The sequence below is a fragment of the Puma concolor genome, chromosome E1 (genome assembly GCF_028749965.1).
Source record: "Puma concolor isolate L17-30 chromosome E1, mPumCon1.1.hap2, whole genome shotgun sequence".
Taxonomy (NCBI): domain Eukaryota; kingdom Metazoa; phylum Chordata; class Mammalia; order Carnivora; family Felidae; genus Puma; species Puma concolor.
In genome coordinates this window covers 62,214,446-62,235,506 of record NC_141680.1, presented here as the reverse complement: position 1 = coordinate 62,235,506, position 21,061 = coordinate 62,214,446, and the positions used below count along the sequence as shown (strand labels likewise).

General features: G+C 64.7%; 1 protein-coding gene and 1 long non-coding RNA gene across 8 annotated transcripts in view; one reads left to right on the top strand and one right to left on the bottom strand.

The window, feature by feature from the left end:
* Positions 1–21,061, top strand: part of LMTK1 (lemur tail kinase 1) — a 33,328-nt gene that overhangs the window by 370 nt on the left and 11,897 nt on the right. For 2 of the 5 annotated variants that reach the window (XM_086685555.1, XM_086685554.1), the window contains exons 1-3: positions 5,183–5,336; positions 16,375–16,508; positions 19,366–19,513. In XM_086685555.1, the coding sequence (XP_086541681.1) occupies positions 5,183–5,336; positions 16,375–16,508; positions 19,366–19,513 (436 nt within the window). Of the gene's footprint in view, positions 1–5,182; positions 5,337–16,374; positions 16,509–17,033; positions 18,014–19,365; positions 19,514–21,061 lie in introns of those variants that run through there. The other 3 variants (XM_086685556.1, XM_086685557.1, XM_086685558.1) reach the window with 3 other exon arrangements.
* On the bottom strand, positions 1,416–20,914 carry LOC147574590 (uncharacterized). 3 transcript variants are annotated; one of them, XR_015243686.1, is made up of 6 exons: positions 20,775–20,914; positions 16,122–16,480; positions 14,951–15,047; positions 10,161–13,192; positions 2,933–9,714; positions 1,416–2,061 (listed from the first exon to the last, which is right to left on the bottom strand). It is a non-coding gene; the product is annotated as an uncharacterized LOC147574590 (long non-coding RNA). The 3 variants fall into 3 exon arrangements; XR_015243685.1 differs by lacking the exon at positions 20,775–20,914 and adding an exon at positions 18,355–19,381; XR_015243684.1 differs by lacking the exon at positions 20,775–20,914 and adding an exon at positions 17,030–18,346.

Below are 21,061 nucleotides of genomic sequence, written 5' to 3'. Positions count from 1 at the left end.
CTCTTGCATGGAAATTAACCCTTTCCCCACCCTGAGTAGAGCCCGCGGGAGGAACTGCTCTGGGAAGGACCCCCTAGGGGCCTGATGGTGGAGGTGGGCAGGCCGTGGTGCCGGCACTGGCACAGCTGAAGCCTCTGGCAGGGGGGTAGGCCGCGGAGGCTCAGGTAACTGGGGCAGGAGGCCTGCATTGGCCCCAGGTGTCCAGGGGAGGAAGTGGCCAGGACCAGGGCCCCCTGGGAGCTGTGGGAGTGTTGCTTTGGGTCCCAGGCCACCATGGCCCCTTGCCCGCCCATGGTCTTGGTGTGGGAGGCCCCTGTCGGTGCTGGGGGCAGGTTCTAGGGAGCCCTGCCTGGCTGACCAGAAGCCTGCATAGGGAGTTGGGAGCAGCGGCCACCCACAGGACGGCCCACTGGGCAGAGGCTCAGGAGAGATGGGCTTCGGTGGGTGTCCGGGCCCCCTGGACAGTGTGGGGGAAGCCAAGGCAGCACCATCTAGCTGGCTGCAGGGGCCCTGGGGCCCAGCCTCTTCTGCCAGCCTGGTGGCACCACATTTACCCGTGGCTGCCTGGCCTCCTGGCGGCGGTGGGCAGGTTCAGTGGGCCCAGCAGCGGGGGGGGGGGGGGGGGGGGGGGGGGGGGGCAGCTGGAGGCCCGCATCCGTCACCAGGAGGTGGTAGGCTTTCTTCCCTCCATCCCTCCCAGCTTCGGGCCTCCTCCACCAGCCTGAGAGATAAATCCCTGCCCTGGAGCCATGGCCCAGGGGCCCGAGTCCCACCCACATGTCACTGGAGCTTTGGCACAGGCTAATCCAGCCAAAACAAAGCCAGGCGCACATGTGACAGGCTCTCCTGGGTCTCCCTCCCTGGAGCAGGGCCCGGTGTGTGCAGCCACGCGCGGGGTCCCCTGGGCACGGCCCCATCCGAAGGCATTTTGCTCCTGGGAGAAGGGAGCTGACGTGAAGTCTGTCTGTTGGGTTTAGGGTGTGGGTGTCAGTCCCTCAGAAAAGACTTCCCAGGCAACCAACTCCCAGGGCTTGGAGAAGGCGCAGTCATCAGCAGATGGCCCGGAGGGCGGACAGCAGCAGCCCTGTGCCCGGGCAGCCTTTAGGGACAGGCATCCGGGCCCCTCCAGGCCAGTGCTCCAGGCAGCGTGCCCTCTGGGAGGCGGGGGTCCAGCTTCAGGAAGTGCCGGCCTTGGAACTGGTAGCAGGGTCGTTTGTGCTTGTGTGTGTGTGTGCACACGCCAGGACTGACCCTGGGATGGAAGCCCTCCCCCCACCCGCCCTCTTGCACAATTTGTGGAGCCCAGACTTGCCCTGTGTGGGGTTCGCTTACCCCCTCCCTACACTCGGGTGTGGGCACAGACCCTTCCCCCACTTTAGAGAAACAACAGTGCAAACAGCTGTGATCAGTGTAATTACAATGTGTCAGTTTAATGACTTACAGGGAAAAAAGTTGTCGGGAGGCTGAGGGGAGGTCTCCTCTGCAAGGTCAGTGAAGGGCAGAGCTGTGTCCTCGGGTAGAGGGGCTGCCCTGAACGGCGGCGGTGGGTAAACGGGCAGGGGTGCAGGGTGTTGGCCCCACGGGAGCGTTGGGGAGGAGGAAAGGTGGGGTCCCCTGGCCTCCCGCTAAGCGCCCGGCGTTCAGAGCCCAGTTCTCACCCGCTGGGGTCTCTCTGCCCAAACCCGCCTCTCTGGGGCTGGTTTCTCATCTGTAAAATGGGATAACAGTGCTTACCCCCAGGCCCTCGTGGAGGTTAAGTGCCTGGGGAAAACTTGGGGCTTAGTGAACAGAGATGCTATTTTAGAGGTGGCTCCATGGCGCCACCCAAGAGTGGAGAGAGGTGCCTCTTTTTGAGGGCTGCATGTGTTGGGGGGTGCGGGGGACCATGCTGGGGGCATGGTCCGGAGGGCAGGGAAGACCCGAGTTCTTGGCCGTCTTGAAGTTTGTGTCTGTGGTTGCCCAGCAGTCAGGGGTGGACAGAGAGGCCAGGCCCGTGCAGGGAGTCCCTCATAAAGTCACCAGGCCAGGCCATGTGGCTTTCTTGGGATTCCGTGGTGGTCCCTATGGGCGGGAGGCAGTGACGGTGGCAGTTATATTGAAGAGGGGACTGGGGCATTAAGGAATCTGCTCCTGAAATCGTTGTTGCACTACATGCTAACTAATTTGGATGTAAGTTTAAAAAATAAAATTAAAAAAAAAATACTAACCAAAAAAAGAAAAAAACAAAGAAAAGGGGACTGAGTTTGAGGCTGAGGCTGTATCTGCTCAAGTGTGACCTGGGGACCCCACCTAAACCAGTGCCTGCCTGGGCCACCACCAGCTCTCAGGTATGGGCAGGGCCAGGTGCCATGGGGGGGGGGGGCAGGTGTGCATGTGTGGTCTTGGGGCACCTTGGGCCTGTGCAGGCTGCCACTTCTGGGGTCCTCTTTCCCAGGATACGGGTGAGGGTGCGGGATTTCTTGGTAGACGTAGCCGTGTGACTTCAGTGCCGTGTGGCCTTGGGCCGAACGAACACTCGACCTCTCTTGAGGTTCAGTCCCAAGTACGTGAAATCTCACCCTGGAGAGACCAGGTGGGAGGCGCGAACTGAGGGATGATGGGTGTGTCACAGGGAGGGTCAGGAGCAGTTGGGCGGGGCCGGGAGGGACAGGATGGTGTGGCCATGAGAGAGTGAGGGTCCCCTCTCCTGTAGGAGTGTCCCGAGGCAGGACCCGGCCGGATGAGGCCTGAGGGACCTCAGTAGGTGTCTGGCAGGTGCCGGCCTTGGTCACCGTGCTGCGTTTCTGGGCAGGGCTATGAGTCCCTGATCCCGGGGGGCCTGGGGCTGTCTGAGGGGCCGACTCCAGGTTCTGGCTTCTCCCCGAGAGCTCCCCTCCCTGACCACGTGGCCCTCTCTGTGCCACCTCAGTTTCCTAAGCTGTAAGGTGCCCACCTCTGGGGGTCACGTGAGGGTTCACGGGGTCGGTGGCGTGAAAGCAGGTGTTGGCCACGCCGGTCGAGGCTGACCCGGGGCAGGGGTCCTGTGCACTGGCTGGTGGGACTGGGGGTGTGGGAAAGCTCCTGGAAGACAAGGCAGCCCCGGCCCGTTCCCCCCGCCTCTCAGCTCATGTCGTGCCCCTGGTGGATCCTCACCCCGAGCCTGGCCCACGGGGAGCTCACTCCCAGCACAGGGTTGGGTGCAGCCGGGGCCTTAGGGTGACGCCTCAGTGGGGGGGGGGGGGGTCTGAGGGGACGAAAGGAGGGGTGTACCTAGGGGAGCTGAGGACCCCGGGGGCGCCCGGGGAACTGGCAGCGGTTTGCAAGCCCGGCTGCCCTGAGGCCTGGCCGGAGCCGGAGGCAGGAGCTCCCAGGCCCCTCTGGGACCACACAGGCAAGCGCCCTTCTTGTGCTCTCCGGGGTGAGTCCGCGGGGTGTGGGCCAGCAGGAGGAGCCACGTCCCTCCGGGCACAGGGGGAGGGGAGCCGGTTTCTTTGCTTCCCGCACGTTCTCCGGGAAGCCAGGCTCTGCCCTTCCCTCAGTGGGGCTGTTTCTCCCCCACAGGGCCCCGCACCCACGCAAAGAGGCTCACACACACTCGTACACGCGTGAACGCTCACGGATGCACACATGCCCTCCCGTGAGTGAAAGTGATACACACACCCACGCACGTGCTCACGCAGACTCCTGTGCGCACACATATAACCTCACACACACCCCCCCTCATGTGCACTCGCACACATACGTGCTCATACACACTTGTACGCACACATATAAACCTCGCACACACCTGCACTCGTGTGCACACACACGCACGTGCGTTCTCACCCACCTGTGCACACACCCGCACTCCTGTGCGCACACACACACGTGCTCACACGCATGTGGTCACACACTGTGCACACATATAAGCCGTCGCACACGCCTACACTCCTCGTGTGCACACGCACGTACAGGTGCACGCCTGCACACGTGCCCCTTCACACCGATGAACACACACGTGCACCTCGTGCGGACATGCCAGGGCAGAGCCTGCCCGTTAATAACATGTGTGGTCACCTGCTGGGGCTGGAGAGTGTCCCTTGGGCGCAGTTAGCCCTGAGTGTGGCCTTCTGACCCGCCGGCTGCCCGTCCGTGCTGCCCCGGCCTGCCCCTGACCTGAACTTGGGGCTGGCCTGGACCTGATCCCTCCGAGGCCAGACCATCTCCCCGGCCTTGGGTGACCTTGGGCCGGGCATATTACTGCCTCTGGCTTCTGTGCACGGACTTTGCCACCACCTTGTCCTTGGGGGTCCCGGCCAATGAGGCCCCCGCCAGGGCCGTGACCTCCTGGTTGTCGCACCCACAGCCCCGTTCTGCTGTTGATTTCCACTGGCCTGGGTGGGTACTAGGGCATCCTGGGTGGGGTCATGGCTGAGGGGAGAACCAGATCCCGCCTCCCCCTCGGCCCCCAGCTCCATCACTGCTCTCCTTGAAGTCATGGGGGCAGGGATGTCTGTGCCCGAAGCAGGTGGCCTGGGGCTCCGGGGTCCAGAGCTCTCTGTCCCGGTGGCTGGCCCTCAAAGGCTGCCTCTGCTGTCCCCCGGCCACGGAGCCTTTCCCAAGGGTGGGCCCATCGACCCACAGTCCTTCCTGGGGGCGCGTGCCTCTCCTTTATCTGGGAAACTCCCCCACGTACCCCATCTTCCCTGCCACAGTGGGCTCCTGGGGGGAATAGTGTCCCCCGCCGAAGTTCCTGTCCATCTGGAGCCTCAGGATGGGAGTCTTCGTAGGTGTTCAGGGTGGGCCTAAGTCCCGTGGCTGAGGTCCTTGCGGTAAAGTGGGAGGCCTCCTGGCACCCCCAGAAACTGGGAAAGGCCGGCAGGACCCGGAGGGAGCATGGCCCTGACCGAGGACTTCTGGCTCCCAGCGCTGTTGTGCCCCGTCCCCGCTGGTGATGTGCCGTCCGGCAGCCCCTGGTGGCTCCGAGCCTGCCTCCGCCACCTGTGCAGACGGGGCGGCCGTCCCCACCTGGTGGAGCCTTGGGAAGAAAGTGAGGCGACCACGCGCAGGCATCCTCAGGACCTGCCTGTCGCACGGGAAGGGGCGCCAGCGGGACGGCGGCCCGAGGCCTCCCCGCCCCCCGCAGAGGAAGCAGCAGAGGAAGCGAGGGCAGGGGACGCAGGGCCGGAGGCCAGTTCCCAGGCGGCCTGTCTGGGCCGTGTCCATGCCAAGCCCCCCCCACCCCCGGGCTTCCTCGGGCAGTGGCAGGGCCGAGGCGGGGCGCCTGGGGGCCCCGAGTAGGGTCAGGGGTCTCCGGAGAGTCACTCTGGGGTTAGACCAGCGGTCGGAGCCACGTGGGAGCGGCCGCCCGGAGCCGGGTAAGTGGGGGTTTCTGGGAGGACAGGGGCCGCTCTCCACCGTCGGGCCCCGGGGGACGGGGGCTTGTGGTCGCGAGGCCCCAGCCCCTGCTCTGGGGAGGAGGAAGTGGCAGTACAGGAGTGGGCAGGGCCAGTGCGGTGGCTGGGCGGCCTAGGGGTCGGCGCGTGTGCGTGAGGCAGTGGGATCCTGGCGACGGGGTCACCTCCCACGGTGGGGTGTGGCCGGACCTGGCCTTGCTCAGCCCCGGCGAGGGTGCGGTGGTGCCCCTCCCCATGAGGGGTGTGCCCACCTGCCGGTCAGGGTGCCCTGGCCGCTGGCCTTGGGCTGGCCGGGGAGACAAGCTGTCCGTCCGTGGGATCCAGGCCGGGAGCAGGGGAGCCCGGGTCCCACCTCTGGACTCCGCCGAGGCCTCCCCTGTGCTGAGGCCGGCGTGGGAGCCCGGCAGCAGGATGGTTCTGAGGACGCCGTCTTGGGGACTTGGGGAGTCCTCGTCGGGGTCTGGCTCCGGGGAGGGTCCCACAGGCTTCGTGCCGTGTTAAAATTCTTAATGATTTTGAACAAGGGGCTGCGGGGCCGCCTGTGGTCCCCAGCAGGTGTGGGGGCTCCGACCCCCCGAGTAGGAGGACCCAGGGCCTCCAGTGGCTGTTGCTTGGCCTCAGGCCAGGCGGGTGGGTTGTTTGTCGGGTGTCCGTCCCACTCACGCCGATGGCACTGTTCCTCCAGTGACCTGGTGTGGACAGCCATTGCCTTCTGTCCCCGACTTCCCTATGACAGCTTTGTTGAGATATAATTCACATTCCAAGGGACTCACCCCGCCCCTGGCTTTTTCTTTAATTTCTGAGAGGGGGAGGGGCGGGGGGGGGGGGGACAGAGGCTCTAAGCAGGCTCCATGTGGACAGCAGCGAACCCGATGGATGCGGGGCTCGAACTCAGGAACTGCGTGATCATGACCTGAGCTGGTCACATGCTCAACCGACTGAGCCGCCCAGGCGCCCCGCACTCACCTCCTTGGAAGCGCGTACTCTGGTGGTGTTTACTGCATTCACGGAGTCGTGCAACCATCCGAGCGGCGGGGTTAGGAACGCTGGTGTCCCCGTGCTGACCGCCAGGCCCTCCCCACTCCCTGCCCCCCACTGGCACTGCGTGTGCCTCCAGGGGCTGGCCTCACGTGCACATTTCGTGTCCACAAGTCGCGCAGTGCGGGGTCTCCCTTGTCCCCCCCCCCCGCCCCCCCGTCGGGGCCCTGCTGGGAGAGGGGCTGGAGCCGCTCGGGGTGGGGGCAGCCGCAGTGGACGCCGTGGGCTGCCCAGCGCGTGGTGGCCGCCAACCCGGGGTGCCCCGTGGCAGCCTCACCTGCCTTTTTCCGCCACCTGGCGCCTTCGAGGCCTTTCCGGGGCCTTGTTGCCCGTTTGCACGTCTCTTCTGTGAACGCCCGTTACAGCCTTTCCCTCATTGGTCGGGCATGGTGTGGACGCGTCCTGGGCCAAGCTCCTGGCCAGACACAGGTGTCATGGCGCTCGCGCTTCTGAGCGGGCTGTGCACCCCCCCAAGAGGCAGCTTCCAGCGCCCGTGGATGATCCACCCAAAGGAACGGTCTTGCTCAGATCAAAGCCGCGTAGCCTTGGAAGAGGCTGTCCTGGTCCTCGGTGGGGCCTGGGCTCCTTCTGCTAGGCCCATGGGCGCATTCCTGCTCGTGGCCGAGGCTGCCCCTGGCCTGGGCGACGTCCCTGCCTTCCCCCTTCCCTAGCCGGCCTCACCCCAACTCTGCCCTGCATGGGGTCCAGGCAGAAACTTGGAGGCAAGGATGTCAGGAGATCTGGGCTGGGGCGAGCCTGAGCCTGGTGGCCCCTTGGCCTCTACCAAGCTGCTGTCCCCCAGCAGCCCCCGCCCCGCCGGGCTCAAGAGAAAGCACTCATCTATCCAGCTCCGGCCCCTCGGGGCGGCCTCGTGCCGGGCGTGTGTCAGAACGGGGTCCCCAGGTGAACAGAACAGTCGGCCTGCTTTCCCGGGGTGTCACCCACAGGCCCCCAGGGGGAGTGCGGGCCTTGGACGTGCTGCATGTCTCAGAAGGACAGGAGGACGAGGCCGGGGACCAAGTGGGAGGAGCATTTGTGCAGAGGGGACCGTGTGTCAGCCAGAGGGGAGCATAGAGGCAGGCCGCGGCACCCATGTTAGCGGTCCTCACCCAGACCCCCAGGCCCCCTCCTCAGGACCAGCTGTGAGAGTGCACCCATGGTGCAGGAGGGGGCTCTGATGTGGATGGTGGCCAGGCCTGGGCTTTCTCATGTGTCACTGGACAGCGTGCAGATTGCAGAACTTCCTTCCGTCCCTGTGTTTGTGACAAGCTGGCCTGATGTGGGGCGGAGCCGGCCGGCTGCTCATCTGGCCCTGGGGTTCGGTCCCGGGGCGGAACCTGGAGGGAGCCCCCAGGGGTGTGCCCCCCCCAAACCGCCAGTGTGCGCTCCAGAGCACGCGCGTGATGGCAGGGAGTGCGTGTGTGTGCAGGTGTGAGCGTGCAAGTGTGTGTGCACGTATCTGGGAGCAGACACGTGCGTGTGCATGTGAGGGCCTGGAGGTGTGCGTGGGTGTGCGTGGGTGGGAGACTGAACACATGAAAGCGTGTGAGCGTAGGACCAAGTGTGTATGTACTTGAGTGTGTGTGTGTGTGCACACGTGCGTGTGAGTGCCCGTGTGTGAGGACGTGGGGACCTGTGTGCTGTCCCTCCCCCCTTCTCCGGAAGGAAGGCCCCGGGCCCCCCGCGGAGGTATCCTGCCCCTGGGGAGCTGGAACCCAGGCTTCCCCCTCTTAGGCTCTGGGTGAGGTTCTAGGTCCCGACCCACAGCGACAGCAGGAAGGGGCTGATACTGGCCACGCCAGCTGCCGGGCCGCCCTCCGTGGATCTGTGGTCGGGGGCTCCGGAAAGAGCCCTCTCGGGTAAGCGGTTGCCGTGACCCCACTTGGCCCCTGGCCACAGCCGCCCGGGCAGGCCGTCTGCACCTGCAGGGCTTTGAGACGTGACCGCCGGCTCCAGGCCTGTCGCTCTAGGTGGACACTTGTCTCTCTTGGAGGGGGCGTGCCTTCACCTCACGGCCCCACCTCTGTCTTTGGGGTGCACGACTGTTCAGATCACCTGCTCACCGTCCAGCCGTGTGTGCACGTCCCCCGCCCCCTGTCCTGCACAGAGCAGGAGACCGGGACTCGGGGGTGAGAGGTTTGGAAGGTTCTGGGGTGGGGGCAGTGGGCCACAGCCTCCCCACCCAGACGCACCTGCGGGGGGCGGAGGCTGGGCAGCTGCGACCCTGCCCAGAGTCGGGTTCTGAGGTGGGGAGGACGTGGTCAGGTGAGCCTCGGGGCCGTGCGTGACGGTTCTGGATGCAGTCCCGACTCTTGTGGGGTGTCTCCTGCAGGTGTGGCTTTCGTCCCGGGGGGCCCGCGTGTGTCTCTGGTTGCCACTCCCACCCCGGCAGCCTGCAGCCCCCCTTACAGACAAGTGGGGGCTCTGGTTTCAGTCCCCGGTCCGTCCTGTCATCGTTCCCGCTGATCTCTGAGATCTGGGGGAAGAAGGGAGGAAACACACGAGCCTGGGTCCCCCTGGGAGGCGCCCGGCCACACGAGGGCCCAGACCTGGTGGAGGGCGCCCGTGTCCCCGCTCCAGAATTCCGCTCCTCTAGGGAAAACTTCCACGTCTGGGCCCACAGACCAACCTTCGTGGAGAACCTCTGCCCCCTCCGCCCCCAGCACTGGCTCTGCTCCCAGGACGGCTGGTGGGGGTGGGGACCTCTCCTGCCGGCCACCCCCCCGCCCCGGGAACCCCAGAATCCTGCTGACTCCTGCTTGCTTCGGCAGGGGGCTGGGAGATGGGGGTGTCAGGGGCAGACGATGGGGTCAGTGGGGCCTCCCTGGGACGTTGGCCCCTGACACCCTGGGCACGCAAACTGCCACCCTTAACACTGTTCACTTGCCTCATCCTGTTAACTCAGCAGAACGCCCTCCTGGCTGTGGTTCCTTCCTGTGCAGGACCCCGTTTGCGTCACCGGGCATGGGGGCAGGGGGACTGGTGCCAGGATGTCCTCAGACGCCCGGCCGAGGCCCCGCCCCGGGCCTGCGGCTGATCCCCGCGCTGGAGTCCCCGTGGGCTGGGCAGCCTGGGCAGGCCACGTGAGGAGCCCGGGGCGCACTGGGCTGGGCTGGGGACCCCTCGGCTGCTCTTGCTGGGGAGTGAGCTCTCCGTGGTGCGAGCAGCAGAGGGCATCAGGCCTCGATGGACAGTACTCTCTGTTGTGGACGTGACCCTTGACCTGGCCTCCACGGGCGTCTGAGTGCTCTCTGGACACTTTGAAATCGAGGTGAAGCTCACGTAACGTAAAGGGGACCGTCTGGAAGTGAGCGATGCAGGGTATTTAGTGCCCAGTGTCGTGCACCCACCCCTCCGGTTCCAGAACATTCTCCTCACCCCATAACGACACAACGAGCCACCAGCAGCCACTCCCCGTCGCACGGCCCCTGGCAAACACCCCGTTTTCTGCTGCTCTGGAGACTCCACACCTGTGGGGCCTCACGACGCTTACTTCCCGTTAAAAAATCATGGCATCGGGGAACCTGGGGGGCTCAGCTGGCTGAGCATCTGCCCCTGGGTCAGGTTACGATCTCATGGGTTGAGAGTTCGAGACCCATGTCGGGCTCTGCGCTGTCCCCCTTGCTCTGCCCCTCCCCCACGAGTTCTCTCTCTCTCTCTCTCTCTCTCTCTCTCCCCCCCTCAGAATAAAATATATAAAAATTAAACAAAAATCATGGCATCTTAGTGGTCAGACTGCTCACTTACCCTTCAGAGCAGATGCCAGGTGGACAGCAGGGGGTGGCCTCTCCAGAGGAGACTGGGGAAACCGAGGCACGTGGCTTCGAGGTTGGAGGGTTGACGGGCCCCGCCCTCGCTCCTTCAGCATGGCGCCCGAGTACTGCCTGTGTCTCAGGCCCCCAGGGACGTCCCCTCACGCCAAGCCCGCGGGCAAGTGGGGCTCAGCGTGGCTGGCTCAGAGGGGCCATCGGTGGGTGGTGCTTTTGAAGATGGCGCCCGCCTGGGTGAGGAATGGCCTGGAAGCTTCAGACCCCAGAAGGTTGGACAGGGTGTGGGGGGCCGAGCCCAGGACTCGGTGACGCCGGGGCCCTGTTCTGCGTGCTCTGCGGCCGTGGGGGTCTTTCCAGACGGAACGATGGGTTGTGAGTGAGAATTACAGGAGATGACACACACTAGATTCTAGAGACCGCGTGCTCGGCAGCGGCCATATGGAATGTGCCAGCACCGAGCAGGCGGTAAGCGGCTTCTGCCGCCCCAGACGGGCACCGCTCACGGTTTGAGAGATTTTCTTCCAGGTGAATTTTTTTTTTTTTCTAACACAACGGTGACCTGGATTTAGGAGCAGTCCTGCCTCTTGCTTTCCACCTTATCGACGTGTGACTGACATAGACTCAACCACGCCCGTTGACGGTTGGCCCTCGGGAGACCTCGCGCGTGGTTTGGGGGGCCCCCCGACCCCTTGGCCGCACAGTCACGTGACGGACACTTGCCCGGCGCCCAAACGTGTCCTCGTGTGTCTTCCTTCTCCTGAGTAGCGTCACATTGAGATTTCCACTTTGAAAACTTCTTCAGCTCACTTTCTCTGGCTCCTTTGCAGATACACCGTTTCGTTCAATCCTTCCTTACGGGTGGACTCTTCCTTACTGGTCCTTCTTAGAACCGTCACCGTAGCGAATGCGTGGGACGTGTGTCTGTCTTCGGAGTTAGCGCTCTCATTCCTCCGTTCATTTATTCAGGACTTGTGCACCCTCCGGGTTAGTCTCTTGGTTGAAATTCCCAGACAAGGTGGGGGCGCCTGGGTGGCTCAGTCGGTTGAGCGTCTGACTTCAGCTCAGGTCCTGATCTCTCGGTTCGTGAGCTCGAGCCCCGCACGGGGCTCTGTGCTGACAGTGCGGAGCCTGCTTGGGATCTTCTGTCCCCCTCTCTCTGTCTGCCCCTCCCACCCAAATAAATCAACGTTAAAAAATAAATAAATTCCCAGACAAGGAATCACTTGGCCAACGAGAAGCTCGGTCCCCAAGGAGCTGCACCCACATCTCTGAACCGCTTTCCAGTTGATTCTCCGATTCTCGCACGGGGAGCCTGGCGGCTGCTTCTGGTGCCCTGGCTTCAGCCACGACGGGGGGGGGGTTCTGGGAACTCGCTCAGGCCGGAAGCGGACTTCGTGTTTCGAGTTGCGCCTCTTTGATTACGGCCGAGGCTGATCGTTTCCTTGCGGGCTTTGCTTAGTCTGTTTGTTTGTGTTATGGGGTCTTAACGTATTTTTTTTTTTTTTTAATTTTCGCTGATGGTGGGCCCTGTAGAGTAATGCTACCAGTCTTGTGATAGGTGTTCTGTAAATCGTTTTTCCGGGTTTGCCATGCGCCTTCAATTGGGGGCTTTTATGGAACATACGTTTTTATGGAGCGAAACCCATCGATATTTTGTGATTCCCTCTGTTGCTTTTAGCTTAAAAATTCTTTTCCACGAAGAAGCCTGGTGTCTCCGTCTTTTCTTCTCCGGTGCTGTGACTTGACTTCCAGACGTCAGTTTGAAGTTACTGCGGTGTGTGGGGACGTGGCTCTTCCCCTGCACGGTCCCTCCATCCCGCCACCGCCTGTGTTCTGTGTGGGGTCTTCTGGCCGGCCGGCCTGGCTCCGGGCTGTCCCTTCAGGCCCTGGCTCCCCACATGTCCCGCAGCAGCACGTGCGTGCTGGTAACAATCACCACTTTTCCATGTGTGATCAGCCACAGACACACGGCCACCCCCCTCTGCTTGTTGTAGCTTCTGTCACCAGGTTAGAGTTTCATCCCCCTTAGGGTCACAGGACTCGCTGACAGACGACTGGTGGTGGGGGCGGTGATCTAGGTCATGTGACAGTCCCGCCCAGACACCTGTCCCCACCTGATGGCAGAAACAAGTCACATTTTCCTTTTACGGGAAGCCCAGCCCGGCACCTGGTTCTGTTCTGACCTGTGCCTTGTCCTTCTCCCGCCCAGGTCCCCAGAAATGCTCTGTCCCCTCCGCAACCTGGAAGGGAGACCTCGGTACACAGCAGGTGCCCCATAAATGTGAGGCACTGCTCCTAAACGTGGCCGTACAGTTTTCCAGAACGCGGTGCCTCCTGTGGGAAAGACCCGGCCGCGTTGGACCGTGGTGCCCGGGCCACCAGGCCATCGAGGAGGCGTCCCGTTCGGGGCAGGGTGGAGGCTGACCTGTGGACGGTGACAGGACCTGGGGTCTCTGCCTCACTTTCTGTGTTGCTTCTGCAGTGGATGGAAGTGTTTTCTTAAATGTAACTGGCGGGGTGCCTGAGTGGCTCATTTGGTTGAGCGTCTGACTCCGGCTCAGGTCATGGTCTCGCGGTTCGTGGGTTCGAGCCCCGCGTCGGGCTCTGGGCTGACAGCTCGGGGCCTGGAGCCCGCTTCGGATTCTGTGTCTCCCTCTGTCTGCCCCTCCGCTGCTTGCACTCTGTCTCTCGCGTTATCTCAAAAATAAACAAACATTAAAAAAAAATGTAACTGGCAAAAGACGGTCCAGTGCCATAAACGGCCCCTGCAGGAGGGCATGTGCAGAGGCGGGACCGGGGACAGGGTGGCTGGGATGCTGGCTGGTTCTGGTCGGCAGAGCCAGCGCCCGCGATGACACGGTGCCTGCTGTGTGCGCGGTAGCTTTTGTTGTCCCTTCTCACGGGCGTTTCCATTTCCTGAACGTGTTGGCTTTGGCGTCTCGTGTCTTCACGTGAAGGAGCCGTACTCTGTGGTCCCTTCTGTGTGGGTTCACGTGCTTACAGCAGAACCTTAATGACAACAGAAAAGCCCCTTTTATGCCCCAACTGTGACCCGCCCAGCCCGCGGGGCACTGAAGGTGGCAGGGAGGGCCCTAGCTGCTGCTTTTAGGAGGCCCCCCTGGGGTTTTCCTCTAGAACCACCCCCGCCCCCACCCACCCCCACCTCCTACAGCTGCCCCCAGGCTGTAGCCGCCCCTCAAGGGGTTTGGTTCGACCTGTGCTTCCGGCCACCCACAGGCCCTGCAGTGTTCCAACCCTGTTTTCAGTGAACTTGCTCCCTGCCCCCAGTTCTGCACACGGAGAGGAGGCTGAGGATGGAGGCTGGGGGTGGAGGCTAAAGGTGGAGGCTGAAGGTGGAGGCTGAGGGTGGAGGCTGAGGGTGGAGGCTGAGGGTGGAGGCTAAAGGTGGAGGCTGAAGGTGGAGGCTGAGCGTGGAGGCTGAGGGTGGAGGCTGAGCGTGGAGGCTAAAGGTGGAGGCTGAGCGTGGAGGCTGAGGGTGGAGGCTGAAGGTGGAGGCTGAGGGTGGAGGCTAAGGGTGGAGGCTGAAGGTGGAGGCTGAGCGTGGAGGCTGAGGGTGGAGGCTGAGCGTGGAGGCTAAAGGTGGAGACTGAGCGTGGAGGCTGAGGGTGGAGGCTAAAGGTGGAGGCTGAGGGTGGAGGCTAAGGGTGGAGGCTGAAGGTGGAGGCTGAGGGTGGAGGCTAAGGGTGGAGGCTGAGGGTGGAGGCTGAGCGTGGAGGCTAAAGGTGGAGGCTGAGCGTGGAGGCTGAGGGTGGAGGCTGAAGGTGGAGGCTGAGGGTGGAGGCTGAGGGTGGAGGCTAAAGGTGGAGGCTGAGCGTGGAGGCTGAGGGTGGAGGCTGAGCGTGGAGGCTGAGGGTGGAGGCTAAAGGTGGAGGCTGAGGGTGGAGGCTGAGCGTGGAGGCTGAGGGTGGAGGCTAAAGGTGGAGGCTGAGGGTGGAGGCTGAAGGTGGAGGCTGAAGGTGGAGGCTGAGGGTGGAGGCTGAGCGTGGAGGCTGAGGGTGGAGGCTAAAGGTGGAGGCTGAGGGTGGAGGCTGAAGGTGGAGGCTGAGCGTGGAGGCTGAGGGTGGAGGCTGAGCGTGGAGGCTAAAGGTGGAGGCTGAGCGTGGAGGCTGAGGGTGGAGGCTGAAGGTGGAGGCTGAGGGTGGAGGCTGAGGGTGGAGGCTGAAGCTGGGCCTCCTGAGGTAGTTGTGCCCCGCAGCAGCCTGTGCAGCCCTGCCGGGTGGGTGGCTGTTGGACCACGGTGCCTGCTGTCTTCCTCAAGGACCCAGCGGGCCGGAAGCCCTGCCCCAAGCTGCAGGAGCAGCCAGGAGAGGGAGGTGCAGGATTGCGTGTGCAGGTGGGGGCATCTGGAGAGGAGCGTGCTGGGTGCCCAGTGGGTCCCCATGGCAGTGGAGCGGCCTTGAGGGCTCTGGCTGCTCCCTGGGGGTGCGGGGATCTCCAGCCCTGGGAGGAAACGCCACGGGCCAGCGCCTGTGGGCGTGTGCTATCAGGTGTTGGAGCCCAGGGCACGACTTTCAACACACACACTCGAGTTGGCCTGCAGAGGCCCTGGGAGGGTGTCCGCTTTGGACCCCTGGGGCACCGGGACGCGGCCTGTGGCTGCCCTCCACGCAGGTTTCCTCCTGGTGCAGGCCCGGCCGGTTTCCCCTGCCCCGGTGGCCCCGTCCTCCTGGCTCTCTGGCCCTGCCCGGCCCTTGCTACCTGGGCCCTTCCATCTTCCGTGTGGGTGTGGGGAATGAGCTTGGAGACCTGAGCGGGAGTCCAGGCTGTGTTCGCCATCTTTCCAGGCTCTCGGGCTCACACTGCCTCCAGGCGGCCCTCCCAGATGCCACGTTAGCTTGGGTTCCTATGTCGGCACAGAAGGCATGGGGACAGGGGCACGTCAGTCGGAGGTCAGCTCTGCCACCCTAGGCAGGCTCCTCACTTTCATGGAGCCTTCATTTCTTCCTGTCCATCGGGGTCAGGCCTGAGGGCCACCTCAGTGACCATTTGGGACCCCCGAGGCCCTGCTGAGACTGGGTCTGTCCTGAACTGATGGGCTCGGGATGCCAGGTGTGCTGGGCTGGGTGGCGGGTTGGGGGATCGGCCACTGGGGGCTGAGGGGTGGGGATGCTTGGTGTGTGCAGAGGAATTGGGGGCAGAAAGCCTCCAGGGGCCAAATCGGGGATGGACAGACAGAGGTCTTTGGGGGAAGGGGGTGCAGTGTGACAGGACAGGAGGGGCAGGCCTGCCGTGCCCGCCTCTGTCTGGGGGACGCCCGGGCTGGCCCTGCGTGCTGGCCCGTGGACACCAGATGAGCAGAGCTGGGGGGGGGGGGGATGGGGGCAGCTCAGAGCCCTGGCTTGGGGGCCACCTGTATGTGTTGGGGGGGTGCCACGTGATGCTATCCTGGCACGTCAGGTTCCCCATCTGGTGAGGGCTAGCCATGAGGGGGCCCTTGTGGACCAGTGCTGCAGAACGAGCGGTCGCTGCTGTTCCCAGGACAGAAACCGGGCGCTTCAGCAAGTGGGTGACTTGGAAAGGCCAAGCCACACGGGGGGACTCTGCTGCCCTGTGGCTGTAGCGCCACCTTCTCGGGGCAGTGGGGTCCCTGTGCCTCAGAGGCCAGACGGGCCTGGCTCATGGCTCTGGCCCCCAGCGGCACAGAGCCTGGCACGCGGCTGCCCCCACACCTCTCCCGCACAGCGCGCCCTGAGGGTCCCTCCCCGCCCTTGGGGTCCCGCAGTGTTGGCGGGTGCTGTCCTCGTAGCTTTGGGGGCATGACAGCCCCTGGCGCAGGCTCCGGAGAGGGGAGGTGGGGTGACCAAAGTCTGGAAGAGACGTGGAGGGCAGTTTCCCACAGCCCCGAGACCCTGGCCTCATGGAGGGGCGTCCGTGAACCCCCACAGCTGGGACCTGGGAAAGGCTCCAGCCGCTTTACCGGCTCCGTGTTCTCTGAGTGAGGCCGCAGCGGCACCCAGTGGCCGTCCGGGGAACTGCAGGCTCCGGGCCACGGCGGCCGCTCTGCCCTGAGCCCCGCAGCTGTGCCTGTGGGTGGCAGGTCTCAGAGCGAGGGTCAGGGCGGGCTGGGGAGGCAGGGGCTTGGCTGGGCCCTGGGTGCACCTGGAGGGAGAGGGTGAGCCTGGGGGGCCGGAGCCTTGGAGGCTGCCCCGTGACCCCCTCTTCCTCGGCAGACGGCGCCCCCCTCAGTGAGCTCTCCTGGTCGTCCTCCCTGGCTGTGGTGGCCGTGTCCTTCTCCGGGCTCTTCACTGTCATTGCCCTCATGCTGGCCTGTCTGTGCTGTAAGAAGGGTGGCATCGGGTTCAAGGTGAGGGCCGGGGGCCCAAGGGGATGCGGACGGGATCCCAAGGGTTGGGCTCTCTTGTGCCCACTCGGCACTGAGCCTCCCTCCCCTGGGGGGCTGCCTACAGGAGGGCCGTGGAGGCCAGCCCACTGTCTCCCCCATTTTGGACCCCCTCTGTGTGGGCATGTCCCAGCTCAGGGCCAGGCCACTCAGTGCCGCGCATGGGTTGGGCACTCTGGGACAGTGAGGATGGGCCTTGCAAGGGCTCACGGGGGGGCTCCTGAGCCGGTGTGGGAGGGGGCTCGCTTCCCCAGACGCCCCTGACTCCCCCGTGGAGGAGGAGGGCTCTTGGCCCAGCGGTCCTCAAGTTCCTGCTCATTCGAACCGACAACAGGAAACCAAAGCCACCCAGACACGCTTTCCCTGCACCAAAACCACCTTGCCAGCCGGACCTGGGGCATCTTCTGCCCCACAAGGTGGGGATCGTGTGCCGGAGCCAGAAATCAGGGTGACTGTGCGCAGCGGTAGTGGTCATTGCTACTCACGGAGCATCAGCTAAATGCACAGCCCCGTCTTCACTACGGCCGCTCCCCAGAGTTACATTCCCAAGGGTCCTGGGCTGAATTCTGGGGGCCCCTCCTGAGGATGATGACCGAGGGGTACCCCCTGGAGAGCTGTCCCCCCCACCCTGCCATGTCTGGTTGCAGCTCTGAGCGGGGAGGACCAGGGGGAGAAGCTGGCAGTTGAGAACCCCAAGCAGAGGCTCCCTGCTGCCCCCGCCCCCCCTCCCACATGGGTCGAGTTCCTGCCAACTTAGCAAATAGCGGGCTGGGCTGTGGTCATTCACCCCCTGCCCTGGGCTGGAGGTCGGATTCCTGGGCCTGGCGAGTTGGGGAGGGGAGGGGCCGTCCTGTGGCACCCATCAGTGTCCACACCAAGTGGCCCACACCCCGTTTTAGAAAAATAGCGCCCCCCCCCGGTATGGCATGTCACGGAGTGGGGGCCCGCAGGAGCTGCCCACCTGCCTGGTGAGGACGAGGAACTTGCCTGTTACAGAGGCCACCCTACCAGGCCCCTCAGTGCCTCCGTGGCAGGGCTGTGGCTCCTTGCACCCTGCCCTGGCTGGACTGTCTCCCTGACCTGCGGGCACCCAGCATCTGGGCCAGGCAGGATGCTGGGGCCAGAGCCGTGAGGTCATGGTGGGTGGGGGGCGGGGGAGCCTTGTATAGGTCAGCCCCTCCTCAGGGTACTGTGAGAACAAGGCCCCAAACAAGGACGAGCCTCGGCCCCTCCTACCCTTGCCCTCCTCACCTCCTGGAGAACATGGTGCCCAGAACATTCCAGCCCCAGTACGTGTTGGTGGGAGGGCCTGCCTACACCGGGGGCTCCTGCCTGGTCTCTGGGGGCCCAGGGCTGGGCACCCCCGGGAGCTTGCTGGGAGAAGGGGCTGGGCAGCGATGCTCACACTGTCCTACTTGATTGCCCGCTGTGCCGGAATCATCCAGCGGGCTGTCGGGCAGCACCATCAGGTATGGGCTGGGCCAGGCCCCGGTGGGGTGTGTGGGCCTACAGCTGCAGCATCCCAGGGCCCCGAGGGTGGTCTTGAGGGCCCTGGGCAGGGGGGTCGTCGCAGGCACCAGCCCCTTCCCCCTGCCCCCAATGTTCTGTCCTCTCTGGGCCAGGACAGGGACTGGCCCACAGGGACACCAGCAGGGGGTCCCCAGTCACCCCTGGAAGCTGAGAACACAGAGACCAGGGGAAAAGAGGGTCCTGGTGTCACGCAGCACTGAGAGAGAAACCTAGGCCCCCTGGCTCCCAGTCCAGCTGCCTGTCCATATGGGTGGGGCCCTCCAGGCCTCAGTTTCCCCACCTGGGCAGTCCGGTTGTGGGCTCCAGGGAGGAGAGCTGCTATTGTTTGAGTAGGAGTTGTTTTGCATCAGGCTCTGGATTTCTGAGACTTTGGCTCTCCTCTGGAATGTGCTCTGGACCTGGGGGAAGGGGTCTTCCCCACAGAGAGGTGCAGCAGCGGCCAGGTGGGGCCCAGCCCCGGGCTGCCCAGGCCAGGCTCTTAAGGAGCCCTGGGAGCGGGTAAAGGCCCACCTGGGTCAAGGTCCAGGGGGACGGCTGTGGAAGGTGGCAGGGTGCCTGGCCTGGGGGTGGAGGTGGGGGTGGGCTCCCTGCTCTGGGCACTCAGGAAGGCTCTTTGTCTGGAAGGGGTAGGGGCACTTAGATGCCCCTCCACTGGGGCGGGGGGGGGGTGGTGAGGTCCCCACCATCCCCATCCTGTCCCCACTCTCCAGCCCTAACCTTGAGGTTGAGTTCACAGGCTGGGCGGGGCTCGGGCGGCAGCGGGGAGGGGTGGCAGACGGAGGAGTCGGGGGCTGACTGGACGGGCAGGGGCAGCTGGCCTCGGCCTCTCGGTCTCCTGTCTCTGGCCCCACCGCCGCCCCCGCTGGCCGCTGGCCGCTGGTCGGGGTGGACCGGGCTGGGCCAGGCGCTGCTGCCCTGGGGCTCATGGCCCCCCAGGCTTGAGACTCTGGCCTTGGGAGGCTGGTTTTCCTCACAGCCAACCAACCGACACAAACAGCAGCCCTCTGGCTCTCTGGGCAGCTGGTGTCCCTGGTCCCCTGGAGGGGGAGGGGCTCGGAGGGCCGCGTGTCCTCTGCCCCGAGGAGCGAGAGGAGGGTTCAAGGAGCAGCCGGCGGGTGCCCCAACTCTAGGTCAGGCCCCCCAGCCCGCTCCACCCCCAGGTCCAGAAGAGGTGATAGCTCGGTCCTTTCTGAGCCTGTCCTGGACCCTGTGACCGTCCCCTCCCCTGCCCTGCCCTCGTCCCCGGAGTCCTGGCGCTCCCCGTGAGCCTGGCACCCACCTACCGCTGCAGGAGTTTGAGAATGCCGAGGGGGAAGAGTACGCAGCAGGCTTCTCGGCACAGGGCTCCCCTGCCTCAGGGGCTCCGAACGGGCCAGACGTGTATGTCCTGCCACTCACCGAGGTCTCCCTGCCCATGGCCAAGCAGCCGGGGCGCTCAGGTGAGTGAGCCCCCCCCAGTAGGCCCAGCTGGTGTGCAGAAGGTGCGACTCGGGCCTCAGTAGCCGGTTGCCCCCCCGGGCGGGGGTGGCAAAGGGCTGGCGTGTGCCCCCTTCTGCTGGGACCGGGGGCGCCGCGGGCAGGCCTGGGTCAGCCTGCCCGCCAGCTCCCCCACCTGGGGGCTGCTGTGCGAAGGGGTGGCCACGGGGGCGAGGGACCTGTTGCCCTGGTCCTGGGATGGGCTGCCCGTGTGCGGGGAGGAGGGGCTCCTCTGCTGTCCCTGGACGCTTGACCCCAGACCACCCCCTCAGCTCCGGCTGGCCACGCCGGCACATGGGCCCCATTGTGCCCAGTGGGTGGGGCCCACCCACTCGGGGAGGAGGGGCTCTTTGGGGCTCCCTCTGTGGGCGGGGCTGTGAATGGGCCTTTTACTCAGGCCTTGGGGGTGGGGCAGGTGCAGGCAGGGGCCTCCTCCCATAGTAGCTTCCTTGCCTGGCCTCCTGTTTGTTCCCCACCCTGGGGTCTCCCCACCAGGGTGACCACCCACAGGGCCGATGTGGGCCCGAGCTTGCGAGGTTATAGGTCAGCATCCAAGCTGGGCTTTGAACCTGCCTGCTGGAGGCCGTCCCTGTGGAAGCCCCTAGGTGTGTCTGGAGCCTGGGGTGGGAGACGGTCCCTGGCTTCATTCGGTTCCATGGCAGCCTGATCTCAAGTCGTCTCCCTGGAGCCTCCTAGGCAAGGCCGGTGCCCACTCCAGCTCCTCCAGGAGCACCTTGGGAAGGCTGTCAGGCCCCGGGGTGGGGGTGGGGGGGGAAGGGGACAGCCTGTTGCTGTGGTCATGAGCTGGCCCACCCCACCCGCTCTGTTCCACACCTTCCCAGGCCCGTGACCCTGAAGCCCAGACTTCATCAAGGGCTGCGGGCCCCCAAGGCACTGGTCTGGGTCCTCAGCCCGAGGGCCCAGGGTTCCATGGGTATCACCATCCCCACCCCCCGAGCCAGCGTCAGGCAGGAGCCAGGGCCTGGGGCTCAAAGGCATGTGCACGTCTGTTGACTGGCCCGAATCAACACCCCATAAAACCCTGAAGGTAGACACCCTGCTGTAGGAGGCCCCCCTGACCTTCCTGGGTGACCGTGGGGCTCTCTGAGCCTGTGCTGACCCTGGACACTGTAACTGGTGGGGGAGCCAAGGGTCATCCCAGGGGACACTCCCTTCCCCCCCCCCCCCATGCCCCCCCCCCCCCCGCCAGCCTGGGCCTGTCACCTGCCAGCAGTGTCGGGGACCTTGAAGAATCTTTGAGACTTGGCTTCTCCCACCCCTCAGGGGACTGTCCCTGAGGGTGGGGGGTCGGGGCGTAGGAGCGAGCGGCCGCCGCCGGCTTTCTCCATTTCTGTAGCTCACGTGTAGTTCTGTAGGGTTCCCCATCTCTGGGGACGGGAGAGACTTTAGGTGATGCCGGGGTCAAGGGCTAAAACCCTGAGTAACAAGTATCACCTGGACCTGGAGAATGTGGAGGAGTCCGCAGCCTGGGGCCCAGGGACGGGAGCCCC